Raw genomic sequence first — 17488 nt, forward strand, 5'->3', positions numbered from 1 at the left:
AGCAGAACTAGCAGTAATGGGTGAAGGCAGGAAGAGGCAGATTGAGGCTTTTGGGATAGGATGAAATTCAAAAATTAGAATTATCAGAAATGGGATAGATTGACTTGGGAGAAAGTGACATCTTTCTCATTCCTAAGGGACTGTATGACCCATTGATGGGGGATACCTTAGCAAGGATTCTCAGGCAGGTATGGGCTGGCTTAGAAGATGTTCTCCTTCCAACTCTATTTTTCTCTAATTCTCTAGAGGTCCCACCATTGTATTTTTTAAACCCTTTCCTTCCAACTTAGAATACTGTGTATTGGTTCCAAAGCAGGAGAATGACAAAGGCTAGGCAATGGGGTTTAAGTGACTTGTCCAGAATCTTACAGCTAAGAAGTGTCTGAGGTCATATTTGAACCCAGGACCTCCTGTCTTTAGGCCTGACTCTCAATCCATTGTACCACCTACCTGCCTCTGCCATTGTATTAAAAAAACCCATCTGATTGGTCTTAGCATGTTGGAAAGGCTTTGATCATAGGCATGGTTGAAAGAATTCATGTTCTTGGCATTGTGTGGTACAGCTTAGCTTTGTGGGATGGCCACTTAGTTCAAACTTAGCCATCAGGGAGTGATTTTTTTTGGTTGCAACAGCTAATGAAGACTTTCTGCTGAGGCATGAAAGAGTGATGATCTGCACTGGTGGAGGAAGTAGTTACACAGATGAACTCACATGGATTTTTTGGAGATGTTGCTATAACCTTCAGTCCTATGAAGAAATCTGAAAGTCATCATCCTACCTAACAGAAACAATCCATCAGCAAGCACTAATTAAGCACCTACTGTGTACCAGGCACTACACTAAGCATTGGGAACAAAAAATACATTCAAAATTGTTATGGCAATGAAACCATAGCAGCCAGAATCTGTGAATTATAGAAGCTGGGAAGCATAGGATGGAGCCAAGGACAGGACAAGGATGTAGGGCTTAGGTAGCAACCAGCTGATAGTGGTGATGATAATGAGATAATACTAGCTAATATATACAGAGCTTCCATAACTCTTCTAAGGTTTGCAAAGTAGTTCATACACGACCCTATAAGGTAGGTGCTATTATTGTGATCACTTATGGCTGACGAACCTGAAGCTGAGAAGGATGGAGTAAGTTGCCAAGGGTCAGTCATATAGGTAATAAGTGCCTGAGACAGGATTCAAACATAGATCTTCTTGACTTAAGTCCACTTTATCCACTATGCCAAGCTCGGGTTCAAGGATGGACTCCTTGACTATAAAAAACCTCCCCAGTAGATACTTGATCAAAGATTTTTCGCATACAATTCTCAAAGGAAGACCCTAAAATTATTAGGGAGAATATGAGTGATTGTTCCAAGTCACTAATAACAAGAAATTAAAATCAGTAAAAACTTGGCTTTAATCTCACATCTAACAAATGGGTAAAGACAATAAAGGAGGTGCTAATGAATACAATAGGGGGTGTAAAAGGATAGACAGACTAAGATCCTATTAGTGGGCATCTGACTTGATCCAATCATTCTGGAAAGCAATTTGAAATTATGCTGAGAAAGTAACTAAAATGAGCGACTTATATGCATTGACCCAGAGGTCCCCCTTGCTTCCAGGAGGTCAATGAAAAGAGAAAGGTTGCTTCTATACTAAACAATATTTTAGTTGTGTTTTTTGGGGGTAATAAAAATATAAAAACAAAGTATATGCCTAGTACTTAAGGAATGGCTAAATAAGTTGTGATACATGAATATAATATTGCAAGAAATGAAAGCTAAGACAACTACAGAGAAAAATGAAAAGATATATGAATTGATGTGAAGCAGAACTAGGAAAACAATATATACAATGCGTTCAACAATGTAAATGAAAACAATGATAACACAATTTAAATTGAATGCAGGAAAATAAGAATGAAGCTAGTCTCCAAAGAAGAGAAATGAGATATACCTCTCTCTTCTTTGCAGAAGTTGGGGATTATAGGAGCAGGACACCTCATTAATGATGGATTTAGTTGATAAGATGGCTCATTTTCCTGAACTGATTTAAAAAAATATTTTCATTCTTTATTTTAAAAAGTGATTCTTTAGGAAGGAGCAACCAGCCAATCTTGAATTAGGATGAGCTTTTCTCTCCCAGTCCTCACTCTCTCTCCCTTCCTTTGGAGATGACAGATAAGCAGTTGACCTTGATTTTCCTCCTACCCCTTTTGTAAAAGGGATAAAAAGAAAAAAAATCTTCCAAATTAAGTGTTGTGAAAAATCACTTTGATGATGCCAAATATCAGAGGGGCTCTCATTGGCCATCTAGTCCAACTTGAACTTGAATAAGAATCCCTTCTAATACTAGCTAAGCCAACAATTCTATAGTGTTTTAAATACATATCACTTAATAATTTCAGTGACTCTGTTGGGTTATTGCTATTATTTCTCCAATTTTACAGATGAGGATAACTGGGGCTAAGAGAGGTCAAAGGATTTACTTAGCATTACCTAGCTAAATCAGTGTCTGTGGCTGAATTTGAACACAGATCTTCTTGAATCCAAGTCCACTATGCTATCTAGTTGCCCACAATACACATGATAAGAGGCTATGTCATTTTTGCTTGAAGACCTTCTAAGATTGGGAGCCATTACTTTCCAAGGAAGCCCACTTTGTTTTTAGACCATTCTAATTGTCAGGAAGCTTTTATTGACATTGATCTTCTGTGATCATCCTCTAACCTCTACTTCATCTCCCATTGTTTCTTGTCTCCCAAGGCCAAGAACAAAACAAATTTATCTTTCATGTGATTACCCTACAGACACTTGAGGATATAAAGACTATGGTCCTTCCTTGACCATGGAGTCTTCTGTTCTTCAGACTAAATATCACCAGTTCCTTCAACTGATCCTAATATGACATAAACTCAAAGCACTCAGAACCTGGCTACCTTTCTTTGGACACTGTCAAGCTTCTACATGTCCTTTCTAAACTGTGACCCCCAGAATTGAATATAGGATTCAACATATGGTCTGACCATGGAGAGAAGGAAAGGTACCATTACTTCTTATTCTTGGATATTGAATCCATTAGGTCTAAGCCATTATCCCTATTGCTATCTTATAAAATTCATATTTCTAGCTCATAGAATCTTTCTGTCTCTCTTTCTTCTTTTTCTCCTTTCTTTCCCTCCCCACCTCTCTCCTTCCCTCAGTCTCTTGCCATCTTTCTCCTTCTGTCTATCTCTTTCTCACACATACCTTAACCATGTGAACACACACTTGTCTTCAACAAGAGGAGAAAATAAAGTGACTTGGTTTTTCAAATGATAGGCAGTGGGATTAATAAATGTTTTCTAATTTAAGAATGCCTTTAATTTCTGGAAAACCAAATAAAAGTAAAGGAAAGACAGCCCACATCAGTCCCAAGGTGTCTTTATATTCAGAAGGTGCAGAATCATTCACCATTTGATTAAAGGGTTATTTACCTGTTGGCCTGGTTTTATTGGGGAGAGAGTGATTCCCTGGGTGTTGATCACAGGCAGGATTTGATTCCCAATGACTGTGGCAATGATCTGACCCTGGGCATTCGTCAATAGCTGGGGGGTAATTGGCTGCACCTGGAGGCCCTGTGCTCCTCCGGCAGCTTGGCTGGATGGCACTGGATTAGGCATCAGTGGAATGGTTCCAATAATCTGCAAGGAACAAGAGAGGAAGGGTGAGAAGTACATATGATAGGTGGTCTCTGACTGTATCTTAAGATTATAACCACAGCATGAATACAACAAGGGTACACATTTCTTTGAGTTTAAGGTTTGCAAAGTCTTTCACATATATTATCCCATTTTATCCTCACAACAATTGTCATCTTCAATTTACATAGTAAGAAGCTGAGGCTCAGAGACATTGAGGATGTGGTAGATAGGAAAGATCACTGGTTTCTGGGTAAGGGGACTTTATAAAAGAATATAATAATAAAGAGGCTAATGGCAGCTAAGTGGCTCAGTGGATAGGCACCCAGGCCTAAAGGCAGAAGGTCGGCTCAAGTCTGGTCTCTTTTAGCTATGTGACCCTAGGTAAGTCACTTTAACCCAACTGCCCTTATCATTCTGCTTTGGAATTGATACTTGGTATTGATTCTAAGACAGAAGGCAGGACTTAAAAATAATATAGAAACTCTTTGTTTCCTCTCACTGACTTTCCCCAAATCTTTCATTCCAATCACTAGTCCAAACTCTGCATTGGATGTTCTTTTATGTGATGAAATCACAGGTCTTGAATGGACCAATAATTCATTTCCCCAAAGTCCCACAACAATATGGTATTCACACTGTTCCCTATCCATAAGATTTACCAACAGAATGAAATTTAAGTGACCTCCATATGGATATTGTGGAAAGGAAAAACTGAGAATCAAGCTTTTGTATTTCTGCCCACTGAGATTGAGCAGCAGTCGTTTGGAATATGAGTGACAGTTGGGGTGAGAGAAGAGGATTGTGGGAGAGACTGCTAAAAAGAAAGAATCTTTGCTCTCTGAACTCTGTTGAGTGATTTGCAAGGACCTTGAGCTCTAGATCCCAACCTGTGGAAAAGCCTTGCCTCCATTTCCCTTACCCAGAAGAAGAGAAGATTCCTGTATGTTTGAGAGTATCCATTAGAGGAAAAACCAAACAGCTGCTGCTGAAAGGGTCTGATCCCTTAAACTTCAAGGGGTCCCCCTGAAGATCCCTTCCATCCCTTGACCTTCCCAAGAAGGACACACCATTTGTTTTGTTAGGATAGACTGTGATTAGCTAAGAAGAAGATAGATAAGCTTCAGCTGAGCCATTTTGGCTCAGCTGAAGAAGAAGCAAGGATCTCTTATTCCCACATACCTATCCCCTTTTCTTTTATTACTAGAATTATTAAACTACTTTGAAAAATAGAACCCACAGTCAGATTCAAATTCATTGAAGTACAAAGAAAGAGGGTGGTGAGCTAGGCTAGCCATTAGCCTTGGCTAAATAACAAAAGCCAACAGTGACTGTCTGCCTGCCAGACAAGGGGAACTTCTGGGGTTTCAAATACCAGTCAAGCTAAGAAGAAGTAAAACTTTATTCCCCAGAGATCCAGTCATTGAGAACTTGACCTTGTCATCCTTAACCTAACATTTCCTAGGGTTACCTCTCTTGTAGGTTGAATATGAGGGAATTACAAAGATAGTGTCTCGGCCTAGATGGTACCTCTCCTCACCAGCCCTTCATAGTACACCTATCCCATCACCTCCTCCAGTCCTTCTTACAAACCCTTTCTTATCCCCTGCACCTCAATCCTTACAATATGGGACAATCATCAGTCACCATGATGACAGGTTGAACCAAGGAAGTCACAGGGATGGAGAATTCTGGAACACTAAGGAAATACAGGCTAATCCACAGACCTTGACTGTATTCATTGTTAATATCCAGCTGTCCCTAGCAGACCCTCTTTTGGCATTCCAGTAGCTGAGGCCATACAGACCTGTTTGATGGCCAGCAACAACTTCTGATAGGCTATTAAACTGTGCTTCTGAGAATGGGATTCCAGCTGTCAAATTGGCAACTCATTTTTTGCAAGGTTCTTCAGGATAAGAGATCCCAGCCAACACTACAAATGAGCTCCTTTTCCCTGTCTTTCAATCTATCGGCAAACATAATTCTCTCCCAAATATTTGTGTAACCTCAGCATTTTTTTTGTCTGGAGGCATTTGTTAACACCAGTAGCTGTCCTTCCATTCTTGATCAAAGGGCTTATGGAATTTGATCGTCCAAGGAGCTAGTGATGAGTAATACCATGTGAAGAGGAAAGGCCAATCACCCTTTCTCCTTTCTCTCAGATGCTGCCAAAGCCAGTCACTTACCTCACTTTATTCACTGAAGGCTTTGTCTTGGTATAATATGTTCAGCCTGAGCTCACTGTGTTCCCCTGGTTAATGTTAAATGCTACTCATTACTCTTGACAGCTTCAAGCATGATCCTGATGCCAGGGAGGGCAAGAGAATATTATTATTTCATGAACAAAGTATTTTCCTTGATGGGATTTTGAGGATCTGTTGGTGTTCTGCTATGTTTACTATGATGAACTAGATGGGAAGTGTGAACAGGATGTTAGGCTGGTGATGGTAGAACTGAGTTGTCATCAGAGTTTTGAAGCAAGGAAGGGATACAGTATGACAGGTTTGCTAAGCAAGCTTATTTACTATCTGTCCCCTGCATCATTCCTCATTCAACCCAACCCAACCCAATCCAATCCAGCACAACACAATGCAAACATTAAAGTCCTTTCTATTTCTGACATTCTGTAATCATATATATGGACAGACATACACACACATGAGAAGGAGCAAAGGAGTGCTAATACCACCATGATGAATTGTTGACTTTCCTGTTCTACTGGCAAGTAGGATGGAAGGCTCTTCCAATTGTCCATTACTGTACCAACAAAGAAATGGCTTGTGTAAATTGACTATTAAAAGGCTTCTCTAAAACCACTGAAAATATTAAAATTGGAGTGGAGCAGCTCCGTGGGTTTAAAAAAATCAGAGGAGTGGGAGGGGCCAAAGACAGAGACCCTGTAATTGTTAGAGAATTTCCAGGACAATCAGAGAAAAGGTCAGTGGAGTCGAGTGGGGTCACAATACCAAATACCACATGTTTAGAGATGGAAGGGACCTCAGAGTCCAATCTTCTCTCTTTAAAGAGGAGACTGAGGCCCAAAGTGGCCAAGTGACTTGCTTGAAGTCTCACATCTTAAATTTGACTCCAAATATAGTTTTGCCAAATGATGGGCATGATATAAATGATGTTAAAATGACTATAGGTCCCATGATTAACCAGTGATATTCTGGATACAATAAAAATATTCTGTTTCATAGCAAGTACTTTACCACTTCCTTCTTTCTTCAGGTGTACCCTAAATTCCAAGACATGTGAGGGTTATAGAATCATAGCTATTTGAGCTAGAGCTGAAAAATTATGACCCTCTGATCTTTTGACTCATGAATGATAACAACTTTGCAAAGATTTGTAAGAAGACATGGATCCTTTTTCTGTTGTCCAGTTACAGGTGAGAAGGTATGGTAGAGCAATGGACAAATAGAGAAATCTATGTTTGAGTATATCATAATGGCATGAGGCACGTTGAATAATGGTAATCTGAGAGATGTTGTGTGAAATTCATTAGCTTATATAAGGCTACCATGGGACCCCCAATTGTGTGGCCCATTAGCAGCATTCACTCTTAGGAATAATTTCACAGTTGAAGGAAACTGACAAGCTTTCCAGATAACAGTCAACACAATGGCCACAATGATCATCTGCACTGGACCCAAATTGATCTTCAGTTCATTGCTGATAGAAAGTCAGTAGGGATGACACTGTTCTGAGCAGATGTCAATAAAACCATAAAAGAGATGACTGTTATGTCCCTAGAATAAACTAAGCCAAACCCAGCACATTTTTGTGTGTGTGAGGAAATATAATGAAAAAAAGATGCATTGCAATCTATTTCTCCACTGTGGGAGATGCCATGTCTTGTTTTTTTGGGTTACCAGTCAAGGATTTTCAAAAGGCCTATGTTAAAAAGTTTAAAAAAAATTTCCTCAAAGGCAGCATCAGAAGGCACTGGGGCAAGACATTAAATTTGCACGAGATTTTATGCTAAGATTAAAGTTGAGCAAGTAGCCAGTTCAATGGCCTTCAATTTTTCATATGAGAAATTCTTTATTTAAAGGTTTTTAGTTCTATTTAGTTGGATTTAATATTTTGTCATCTGATGTAACTGGAAAATGAAACCTGAAAATATCAAGTTAATGGCCATCTTATAGGTTCCTTGTATGTAGTAGGTGCTTAATAGATGCTGAATTGAATTGCATAGCATAACAAAGTATACAGAATCCCATCCTCCTAGTCCCTTGGGCTCCCAACCTGAAAATCATCCCCAGTTTCTCACCATTTAATATGGTGCCAAGGACTGTTGACTTTACCTCTGCAACATCTCTCCAATATACCCCCTCCTCTCTTCAGATACTGCCCCAACTCTGGCACAGGCCCTCATCACTTCATGCTTGGACTGCTGTAATAGATACTGGGGAGTCTGCCTGCCTCAAGTCTCTCCCCACTAATCCACCTTCTGATTAGCCACAAAAGTGATTTTTGTGAAGTGAAGGACCAATTCAGTAGTCCATAAAAATTAACATACTTTTAGATTTTCCTTCCCTTTCAGGTGATATCCATCTCCCCCAGGCTCATCCACTTCCCTAGACTCAAAGCACCACCCTGAGGTTGGAATTATCTTTATCCGGAAAATAAGGTTAGAGATGCTAGACAGTCAACCCACTGACATTCTGATGAGTCTCAATTTCATCCAAGAGAACCACACAAGTATATAGCCATACTGTATAACCCTGAAGGCTTGGACTTCTCCTAGAGGGAAAACAAACTTGGATTTGTCTATCTCCTTTCCTTATTTTCCCAACCCAATTAGTCACTGTTGATTTGACAAATACATCTCTCCTCTTTGTTTCTCCTTTCTGCTCCAGAAGGCTAAAACACTTAACTCTGAATCCCGACATAGTGCCCTCTATAGTCCAGTTCCAGCTGATCTCTTAAATCTTTTTCTTCTCAGATTATTCCTTGTTTCAGTCAGACTGGACTTCCCACTCTTCCAATCTGATCCCGATTTCTCCTGCCTCCATGCATGTATGGAATTCAACCCACATTTGAACATATTACTTCACTGCATCTACCAGGTGCAACTCTGACTTGCCTTTAAAGGGGCAGATTAAAGGTTTCCTTGACCACAAGTTTCTCTGATTCTTTCAGCTGAAAGCGGCTCCTTCACATTCCTTACACTTACAGCACTTTGGAGCTCTCCTTAGTCCTGATCATAGTTTACTCAAATCTATTATACTACCTTGTGAGTATGTCTGTTGCGCTTCTTCCTTCCTATTTCCTTCATTAGGTCCTAACTTCTTTGGAGGTGGATACTGTATTGTCTTAAAGGGTATGACTAACATTTAGCACAGTGCCCCACATGCTGTCAATTTGGAATATCTTACTTTCATTCTTTGATGGACTCATGTTCTCCTTCTCCTTGATGAAGCATTCCTTCCAGTGGTGGTGATAAGCAGGTCATGTATTTTTAGATTGCATAACTATCTTCTCCTAAATCTTGGACACAGGATTCACTACTCATGGACCAGCATCCTTTCCCCAACTCTTTTGATTTGGTCTCGATGTAGGCTGATCACTGATCCTTCCAATACTTTGTAGATGATCTGTCTGCCTCTTCTCTGGTAGTATAATTTATGTTGGTTCCCCAGGATATTAGTCATCAGCAATATGTTTAGGCTGCTATCCCTTCCCCAATGCATCTCTCCATGGCTCTTCAGGTGACCTATAGCTTTAGTTCCTTGGAGACTTCAATTGCATGTCCTCTAGTCACAGGGAATCGTCAGCAAAATTTCACACTCATGCAAACTCATTGTTCAAGAGCTTCTAGGGGACATTTGGTATACTGGAAAATCTAAGCTTTGAATTAATTAGTGAGGGCACTCAATTAACCCTCTTCTCAGAGGTACAATTAACCCACAAGGAGATAGAAAGCCTGGGAGAAACAAGGTGCTAGCAAATGATATGAAACCAAGAAAAAATGAACTCCTAGGACACTGTACATACTGTTTAGTTATATTGACTGTTTTGTTACAGCAACGGTTCTACAACAAAGTACAAAGCTACAGACTTCATTGCATTTAAATTATGCTTTTAAGCTATAGTCTCTATTACATTGAAAACCTGTGAGTGTTCAGGCCTTAAATACTAATTTTAAACAGTGCAAATAAGAGGCAGAAGGAAAGACTAAAAAGGAAAAATGAATAGTGAGTTATTTTCCTAAATGTTATTCAAGAGACATGTATTGACATATGCTGAGCCAGGAGGCCCAGTGAATAGAGTGCCTACTCTGGACTCAAGAAGACCTTAGTTCAAATCCTGATCCAGACCTTTACTAGCTATTACACTCTGAGCAAGTCACTTCACTCTATTTGCTTCAGTTTCCTCATCTGTAAAATGGAGGTAATAATAGTTATTGTGGGATTGGCATCAAGATCAAATGAGGTAACATTTTGTAAAGCATTTTGAAAGCATTAGAGAGAAATATAAATACTATTATCATTATCATTATCTTTAAATATCTTTTGATTCCTTTGGTGGAATTAAGACCTCATAGGTTCATAGATTCAGAGCTGGATGAGATCTCAGAAGCTTTATAATCCCCTTCTTTTACAAATGGAGATAAAATGGGGTGGGAGGTCTGAGACTAGGGTCACAGAGCTTCCTGATACTAACTAGGTGCTGCTGAAGGACTGCACTTTCAGTATCTTCTGGATTTGACACCTTGGGCAAATTTCCATTTGCTTCACTCTAGTTATGATGGACTTCATTGACTAGGAACCATTCCCCAATGATTAAAAGATATGAAACGGAAAATTATTGTGAGAGCTCTTTGGAGGATGAACTCAAATGTGAAGCACAGGAAGAAAAGCCAGTTAGAATTAATACCAATAATATATTACTCCAGTTTTATCCCCATTATAATTTAAGATTTTGAATTATTTTATTTTATTTTGTAATTATGAAATAAGAGAATTTCTGTATTTCAATTGATAATTTCTATCTAATTATCATTTGTTCTCTAGTTAGGGTGTTTTTTAAAACTCTTACCTTCTGTCTTAGAATCAATAGTATTGGTTCCAAAGTGAAAGAGCACTAAGGGCTAAGCAATAGAGGTTAAGTGACTTGTTCAGGGTCACCCAGCTAAGAAGTGTGTCAGGTCAGATTTGAACCCAGGACCTCCTATCTCTAGGCCTGACTTTTTATCTGTTGAGCCACCTACCTGCCATCTTGGGTGTTTTTAAATGATTTCTCCTTATATTTGTGAAATAGGAAGATGTGTTTGGCTACTAGGAAGCAAAGCCAAATTTATATAAACAGAAAGACGGAAAAGAACTCAATAAATTTGTCCCCTGTCCTCTTCCAGTGCTTTGTCTCCTGTTCCTCTTTACTCTGAACTGTACTGTGAACACTTTCACCCCCTCCATAGCTGCCAACACTGTGGAATGGCTAATGTTCACTTCGATTTTTAACCCTTAGAAAGAGAGCCACAACTGGAGTGAAGCCATCATCTTTACAGAAAGACTCCTGAAACTTTGTAAGCCTTTACTTGGCGCGGTCCGAGGCTTTACGTTTTAATGCCAGTTAATAATACCCAGAATTTGGGGAGTATGTCTGCAGCTGCCTGTTGATGCCAGATTAAGGGAGTAAATCAGATTAAAGTTATTTATTGCTTGGGAGAGCACCTTCGGCACCACACTGCCCCCATCCCTGGAAGCTTGTCTCAATGAAGCCTCTGGACCCCTTATGAATTGTGCATTTCATAATCCTTCCCAAGAGAAAGAGAAACCAAGCAGCAGAGACTTCCAAATTTCCAAAGTCTTAATACCGAGGGGGACTTTGTCATGAAAATGGACAGCAGTTCTCCAAGAAAGCTTTACAGCGAGTGAGCGTTCAAGCCTTAAATCCAAATTCAAATGAGGGCAAAGGCACAAAAATGATAAAATGCATGCTCCCCCCCCCCAGACCTAACACAAAACCCAAGCCAGGCAGTGGGGAGGGGGAGAGGAAAGAATTAACGAGTCACCTGTTTATTGCCATCACTTTCCCAAGTCCAAGAGGATCAGAATGAATTTGATGAAGAGGAGATCCATTGTCTTGGCAAAATTAAATGTACTTTGCTACTTGCATACAATATTTATCAAGCTACTCCATCAGGGGAAAAGTTGCTCCACTCCCTCCATCATATATTACTTTTTCAATTTCCTGCCAGGACTCCTTTTTTTTTGATGTTCTTTAGGGTGAGACCACAGGATTTCTCATTTCTCACAACAAAGCCCATAACTCATTAGAATTATGCTGATGAGTTTTTCCCATAAAAACTTACACCACTATTTTCTCTAGATGAGCAATCTGCACTCTTATCCGTGACCATCAGAGAGGGTTTTTAATTTTTGAAAGATCAGAGTTAAGAAGGTGGGATGCAGTCTTCCAGTTCACCTGCACCCTCCGCTTTTCAGCTGCCATTTCCCCCTCCTTCGAGGTTCATCTGGTGGGATATTGAGGAATGATCTATTGGGGGAGAGTCAGTCCACATGCAATGCAGGGGTAGGAAAAAGAGACACTAAACAAGGGTTTCTGGACTCTCCAATTTGGACATCCAGACTTCACCCCTCCTCCCATCTCCCCAAGGATAAGCTTAGGCATTTTTCACCTTCAGAGCACTTTTAAAGGGCAGCCTCACTGAGGATAAATTCTTACTTTGGGGCCAGATGAAATCAGTCATTTCTTGCTTGAAAGAGATGGGTAAGCTGGTTTGGCTGAGGCTCAGGCTGGAGAACTGAGGAGCTATTTAGTCACTTGAACATTTAACTTAATCCACATCTGACCCTTTTCCAAGATTAAAAAAAGGCTTCTTAACTTCTCTAAAAAGGTGGGTGTGCCTTGTGGAAATCCTGATTTCGGTAGGAGAGAGAAGGCAGAGTTAGCAGAGGGTGAGAACTTGGCCATTGAATGTTGCCAAAACCTTGGGATTTCTTGCATGTAAGCCCTGGGCTGGGCTCTAGGAGGGATATATTTTCAGTGTTATTTTTTTTGGTTTTGCTCAGGCTCTATATTAGTAGAAAAAAGCATTTTAGTTTACTTTTTTATCTTTATCAATGCTACTAACGTGAGACAATCTGTATGGAATGTTGTGCAAAGCTGAAAGTGTTAAATAGATATTTATTATTATTATTGTCATTTGGAAATGGATCTGTGATTTCACGAATGTGGTGAATTTCTGGTGCGAGAACTCTCTCCATGAATTGGGCTATAACTTCCCTTTAGAGATTCATGGAGCACTGAGTGTTTTAGTGACTTGCCCATGGTCCTGCAGCCAATATGGCTGGACTGCATCTAGATGTTCCCCACTCCAAGGCCAACCCTCTCTTCACTGTATTCTTCTCTTCCTTCTCATTATTCCTTGTCTGTGGCTAGAGAAAGGTAGAAGCACACCCAGGATGAAAAATGTTTTCTTTGTTTTAAATTTCAAAGGATGATTGAAATTTATGGCTTACTCTGGAAGTGGGGTGCCTATGCTGTGCCTTTCTTTGAACGCTGTCCCCCAAATCTAAATCTACCACCTCCATGCTTTTGCAGACCTAGGCTGTGCCCTCTTCCTGGTATACTCTCCCTACCCCATGTCACCTGAACCCCCTTTCATCTGAACGTCAGGGCATTTAACTCGGATCATGTCTCACCTGTCACAGGGAGGCTTTACTGATGCTCTAGTTGTGAGCTCTCCCCTTGTGACTTACATTGGACACGTATTGCATTTAGACCTCCCACATTCATTCTATTTTCCTCCAGGAAAACGGAAGCTACTTGAAGGCAGGGAGCATTTTATTTTTGTCTCTACTACTCCACTTCTTTGAACAATGCTTGGCACATAGTAGATGCTTGGTACTACCTGTTGTTGAATTAAATGGACATAATTCCCACGTGACCTTTCCAAACACATACTGGTAGGAGTGATAAAAATGATTTCTAATGTGGCTCTTTTTTTCCAAAAGAGGAAGCTAGGCTATGAAATAGATAGAATCCTAGGCTAGAATCAGGGAGAGAGCTGAGTTCCAATCTAGCCTCAGACCCTTATGGGTTGTGTATTCCTGGGCAAGTCACTTCACCTCTCTCTGCCTCAGTTTCCTAATCTAGAAAATGGGGATAATAATGATAGCACCTATCTCCCAGGGTCACCTTGAGGATAGAATGAGATAGTAATTGTAAAGTGCTTAGTATGATTGTTAGTTGCTTAGCCTGGCACATGCTAAGGGCTTTATAAATGTCAGCTAGTATGATCACAGTATTTTAATTCTTTTTAAAAGTAAAGATTGCTTTTTAAACCTAAAGTGACCCACCCATGGGATGTCTTCAATTTGAAAAAGTCCTATACATTAAGAGCTCGTGGGAGACCTCAGGGGGTGTGATGGAGCCCCCAATCCTACTTGAAGGAGTTTAGGAGAGACTCAGTTGGTAGCAAGTAAGGGGAGCTTTGTATTAAAAAAGGGGGGAGAAACCTAAGAAAGCAGGGATAAGAGGGGAAACCTTTGAACGTTTGAAGGCAAAGAGGAAGCCAGTGGAAATGGAGAGAAAATGTTACCAAAGAAAACAGAGGGGGTGAGGCTCTTCCCTAAAGTCATGAAAGCTTTTCTATATGAAATTAATTTAGCAGTAACTAAATTCTACATGAATTTAAAGTTACTCACTCCCCAACCCTGGGGCTCATTTTTTCCTCTTCTCAGCAACATGGAGGGGCTGGGGCTTGCCTGGACTAAGCACTTTCTCTTGGTGATCTGAAGGAGATTTGAAACATTTTTAGGTTTGTGAAGCAAAGACACTGCACACAGTAGGCAAGCATTTCTTAAATACATCATCTCCCACCTCTGAAACTTTGCTCTGGCTGCTCCCCAATGTGCAGAAGGCTTTACTACCTCACCTCTACTCCTTAGCTTCCTTGACTTCCTCCAAGACTCCTCTCTAATCTCCCTTCTGCTGTGGCCTTTCTGGGTGCCTCCCCTTCTGCAGTGACGCCTTCTCTTCTCTGCCCATCTCTTGTATTGCCATGCTATCTCTGTAAGCTCCAGGATGGCTGGTACTGGCTTTTAAAAAATCTTGCTTTGGATCCCTAAGACTTAACATAATGCCCTGCACATAGTAGGTGACTAATTAGTACTTGTTGCTGGAAGACCAAAGGGGTAGACTTCCTAACAGCTGATGAGGAGTTTAAGGCATGCATAGTTGATCCTTGTAGTGTGGTCAATGGTCTTTGCCCAGCCGATAGGAGTGGGATTGTTGATTTCTGCCGGGCAGCCACAGTGGACCTAAACTTCCCCCTCTGTTAGGAGGAGAGCATGGAAACGGAGGCAGGGCCAGCCTGGGGCCAAGTAAGGTGTGAGAATGGGATACCAGCCAGCCAGCTAGCTTTCAATCAGTTGGTGAGCACTAATTAAACACCTATCACATGATGGGCATGGTGGTAGGTTCTATGGGTTCAAAGACAAATAGAATGTATATATGTATGTATATATTCAAAGAAAGGAAGGTCATTTCCAGAGGGAGGCAGAAGTCCTGGGGGAATCTGGAAAGACTCCATGTCTGGGTTATACTTGAGCTCAGTGTCAACAGAGCTTTGCTGCCAGCTAGGTATGGAGGGGGTGAATGTCCCAGAAAGGATGTTGGCTCAGTGGGCCACTAGCTACTGTGGCAACACCCCCTGGGTTTAGTTCAGAGTTTAATGAAGAGAGAGAGAATCTGCTTTTCCATCTTCTTTTACTTTGATGTAGGCTGGGAGGAAATGGAATGGAACCTTGGCAATGCCGCTACTATCTTTGTGACATTGATAGGTCACTCCCTTCCTTCTGGGCCTCAGTCTCCTCATCTGTAAATTATTCAATATATAGGTCATAATTGCTGCTCATTCTCTCCACTGACCGTTTTGATGTAAAAATAACTGCTTCACTCTATGAATAGAAGTGAAGAGAATTGCGTGAAATGAATGAGCTCTTATGTCCTTTCAGGTTAAAGCTCAATGAGAAGTAATGTACATGTGATTATTCCCCTTTATGGATTAAGAAACTGAGGCATAGAGCAGTTTTATGACTCAGTGGCCTCTGAGGTTCCTTTAAGCTTGAGATCTAGGATGGATCTTATGAGTAGATGTTTTCTAAGGTCCCTTCTAGTTCTAAATCTAAGTCCTTCAGATCTCATCAATGTTGGCATTCAGTCCAATAATGGAGCTTGAATTTTACTCATGTCTTCCCCCACCCCCATGATCCTTGTCCAGGTTCCTCTTTAAACCTCTCACAGAGGGGCCGGCTCTCTCCACCAGTACACTGGAATCTTCCTCTAGAACTCATGCCATTGAGTGGATCCCTGTGTTCTTCTCTGCTCTCCATATGTGACTGAGCCACCTCCCCTTTCTAGCCCTCTCAGGCAATTCTTGACATGGTTTCTCTTATGCAGTTTATCCTGAATAACACATCACAACCTGCTCGCATCCTTTGCCCTTTGGGAGACCAAAGTATTCCATGACTCATGACCATACAGTATGACTTCATTTTTAATATCAATATTATTCCAGTGATGTTAGATCTCTATGGGTCATTTTCCCTAAAGTATTGCTTGAAGCAGGGTTTTGATGACACCCAAGAGGTTTAATGCCTTGCAAAATGGAGAGGTGATGCTTCTGCAGTCAGGGGATTTGTAGGTAGCTTTACAGAGTTGGCATATCAGAAAAATATATTTATTGACACCTCTGTGGTACCAGAGAAAAATGTAGTAAGCCAGCAGCCAGGAAGGCAATCTGGGCAGATGGAGGGGTGTTGGCCAAGTTGCTAGGCTTCCTTTACAATATAAGCTCTTTGTGGGTAGGGGCTACTTCACTATTTTAAAAATCTTAATGCCTATCACAGTCCCTGGTACATCTTAGTCATTTAATAAATCCTTGTCAAATGATTTTTTCCTTATCTGAAAATGAGATGATTAGTATGATATTCTATGTTTTCCCTCCAGTGGAAAGAGCTCTGGGCTCAGAGCCTACTTCTGGCTCTGGCACTAAGTGATTCTAGCCTGGGAAAGTCATGAAATTGCTCTCTGCCTCAGTCTCTTACTCTGAAAAAGGGGATAATCACATGTACATTACTTCCCATTGAGCTTTAACCTGAAGGAGCCTTGGACATGAGAGCTCATTCACTTTCATGCAATTCTTTCCACCCCTATTCATAGAGTGAAGCAGTTATTTTTACAACATCAAAATGGTCAGCAGAGAGAATGAGCAGCAATTATGACCTATACCCTGGAGACTGTGTCTAAGAGATAAGATTCATACAGGGCATGTAAAGCTCCATTTCTTTCCTTTATATTTGAGCTCACACCTGGGATTTCTCTTTTGTCTCCTAAGATGCCTCCCATTTCCCTCATTCTCTGTCCTTGTCTCTGTCCGTGTCTCTGTCTCTCTCCCTTTTCTTATTCCTGATTACTTCATATACTGACACTTCACGAGTTGTTTAGGTCATCAGGCATATAATGTAGGGAATGCTATAAAGAAAGTTTAATTGGTTGTTTTTTGTTGTGTTCTGTATTAACTTTTCCTCTAATCATAATGACAATTTACAGAAGGGTCTTAGAGATGACCAGAGGCATGGGATTAGGCACTCACCCAATATCCCTAGTGGCACTAGTCTCCACTTCTCAGGTGGATAAATTGAGGCATGAATAGTTTTTTGGGGGGGGGAGGCTTTATGATCACTCAGAAAATTCATCATGGAGATAAGAAAAGAATTCCTATTAACTTGGGATCCTGACCTTTGAACACTCTTGTTCAATACAAAGGACAGC

The 17488-nt window shown here is 40.6% G+C and overlaps 1 protein-coding gene across 2 annotated transcripts in view; it reads right to left on the reverse strand.

The window, feature by feature from the left end:
- The window catches only part of POU6F2 (POU class 6 homeobox 2), a 504391-nt gene that overhangs the window by 37988 nt on the left and 448915 nt on the right, over window positions 1-17488 (reverse strand). For both annotated transcript variants that reach the window (XM_056804137.1, XM_056804138.1), the window contains one exon: window positions 3473-3679. In XM_056804137.1, the coding sequence (XP_056660115.1) occupies window positions 3473-3679 (207 nt within the window). The remainder of the gene's footprint in view (window positions 1-3472; window positions 3680-17488) is intronic.

This window comes from Monodelphis domestica, chromosome 7, assembly GCF_027887165.1.
Source record: "Monodelphis domestica isolate mMonDom1 chromosome 7, mMonDom1.pri, whole genome shotgun sequence".
NCBI lineage: Eukaryota > Metazoa > Chordata > Mammalia > Didelphimorphia > Didelphidae > Monodelphis > Monodelphis domestica.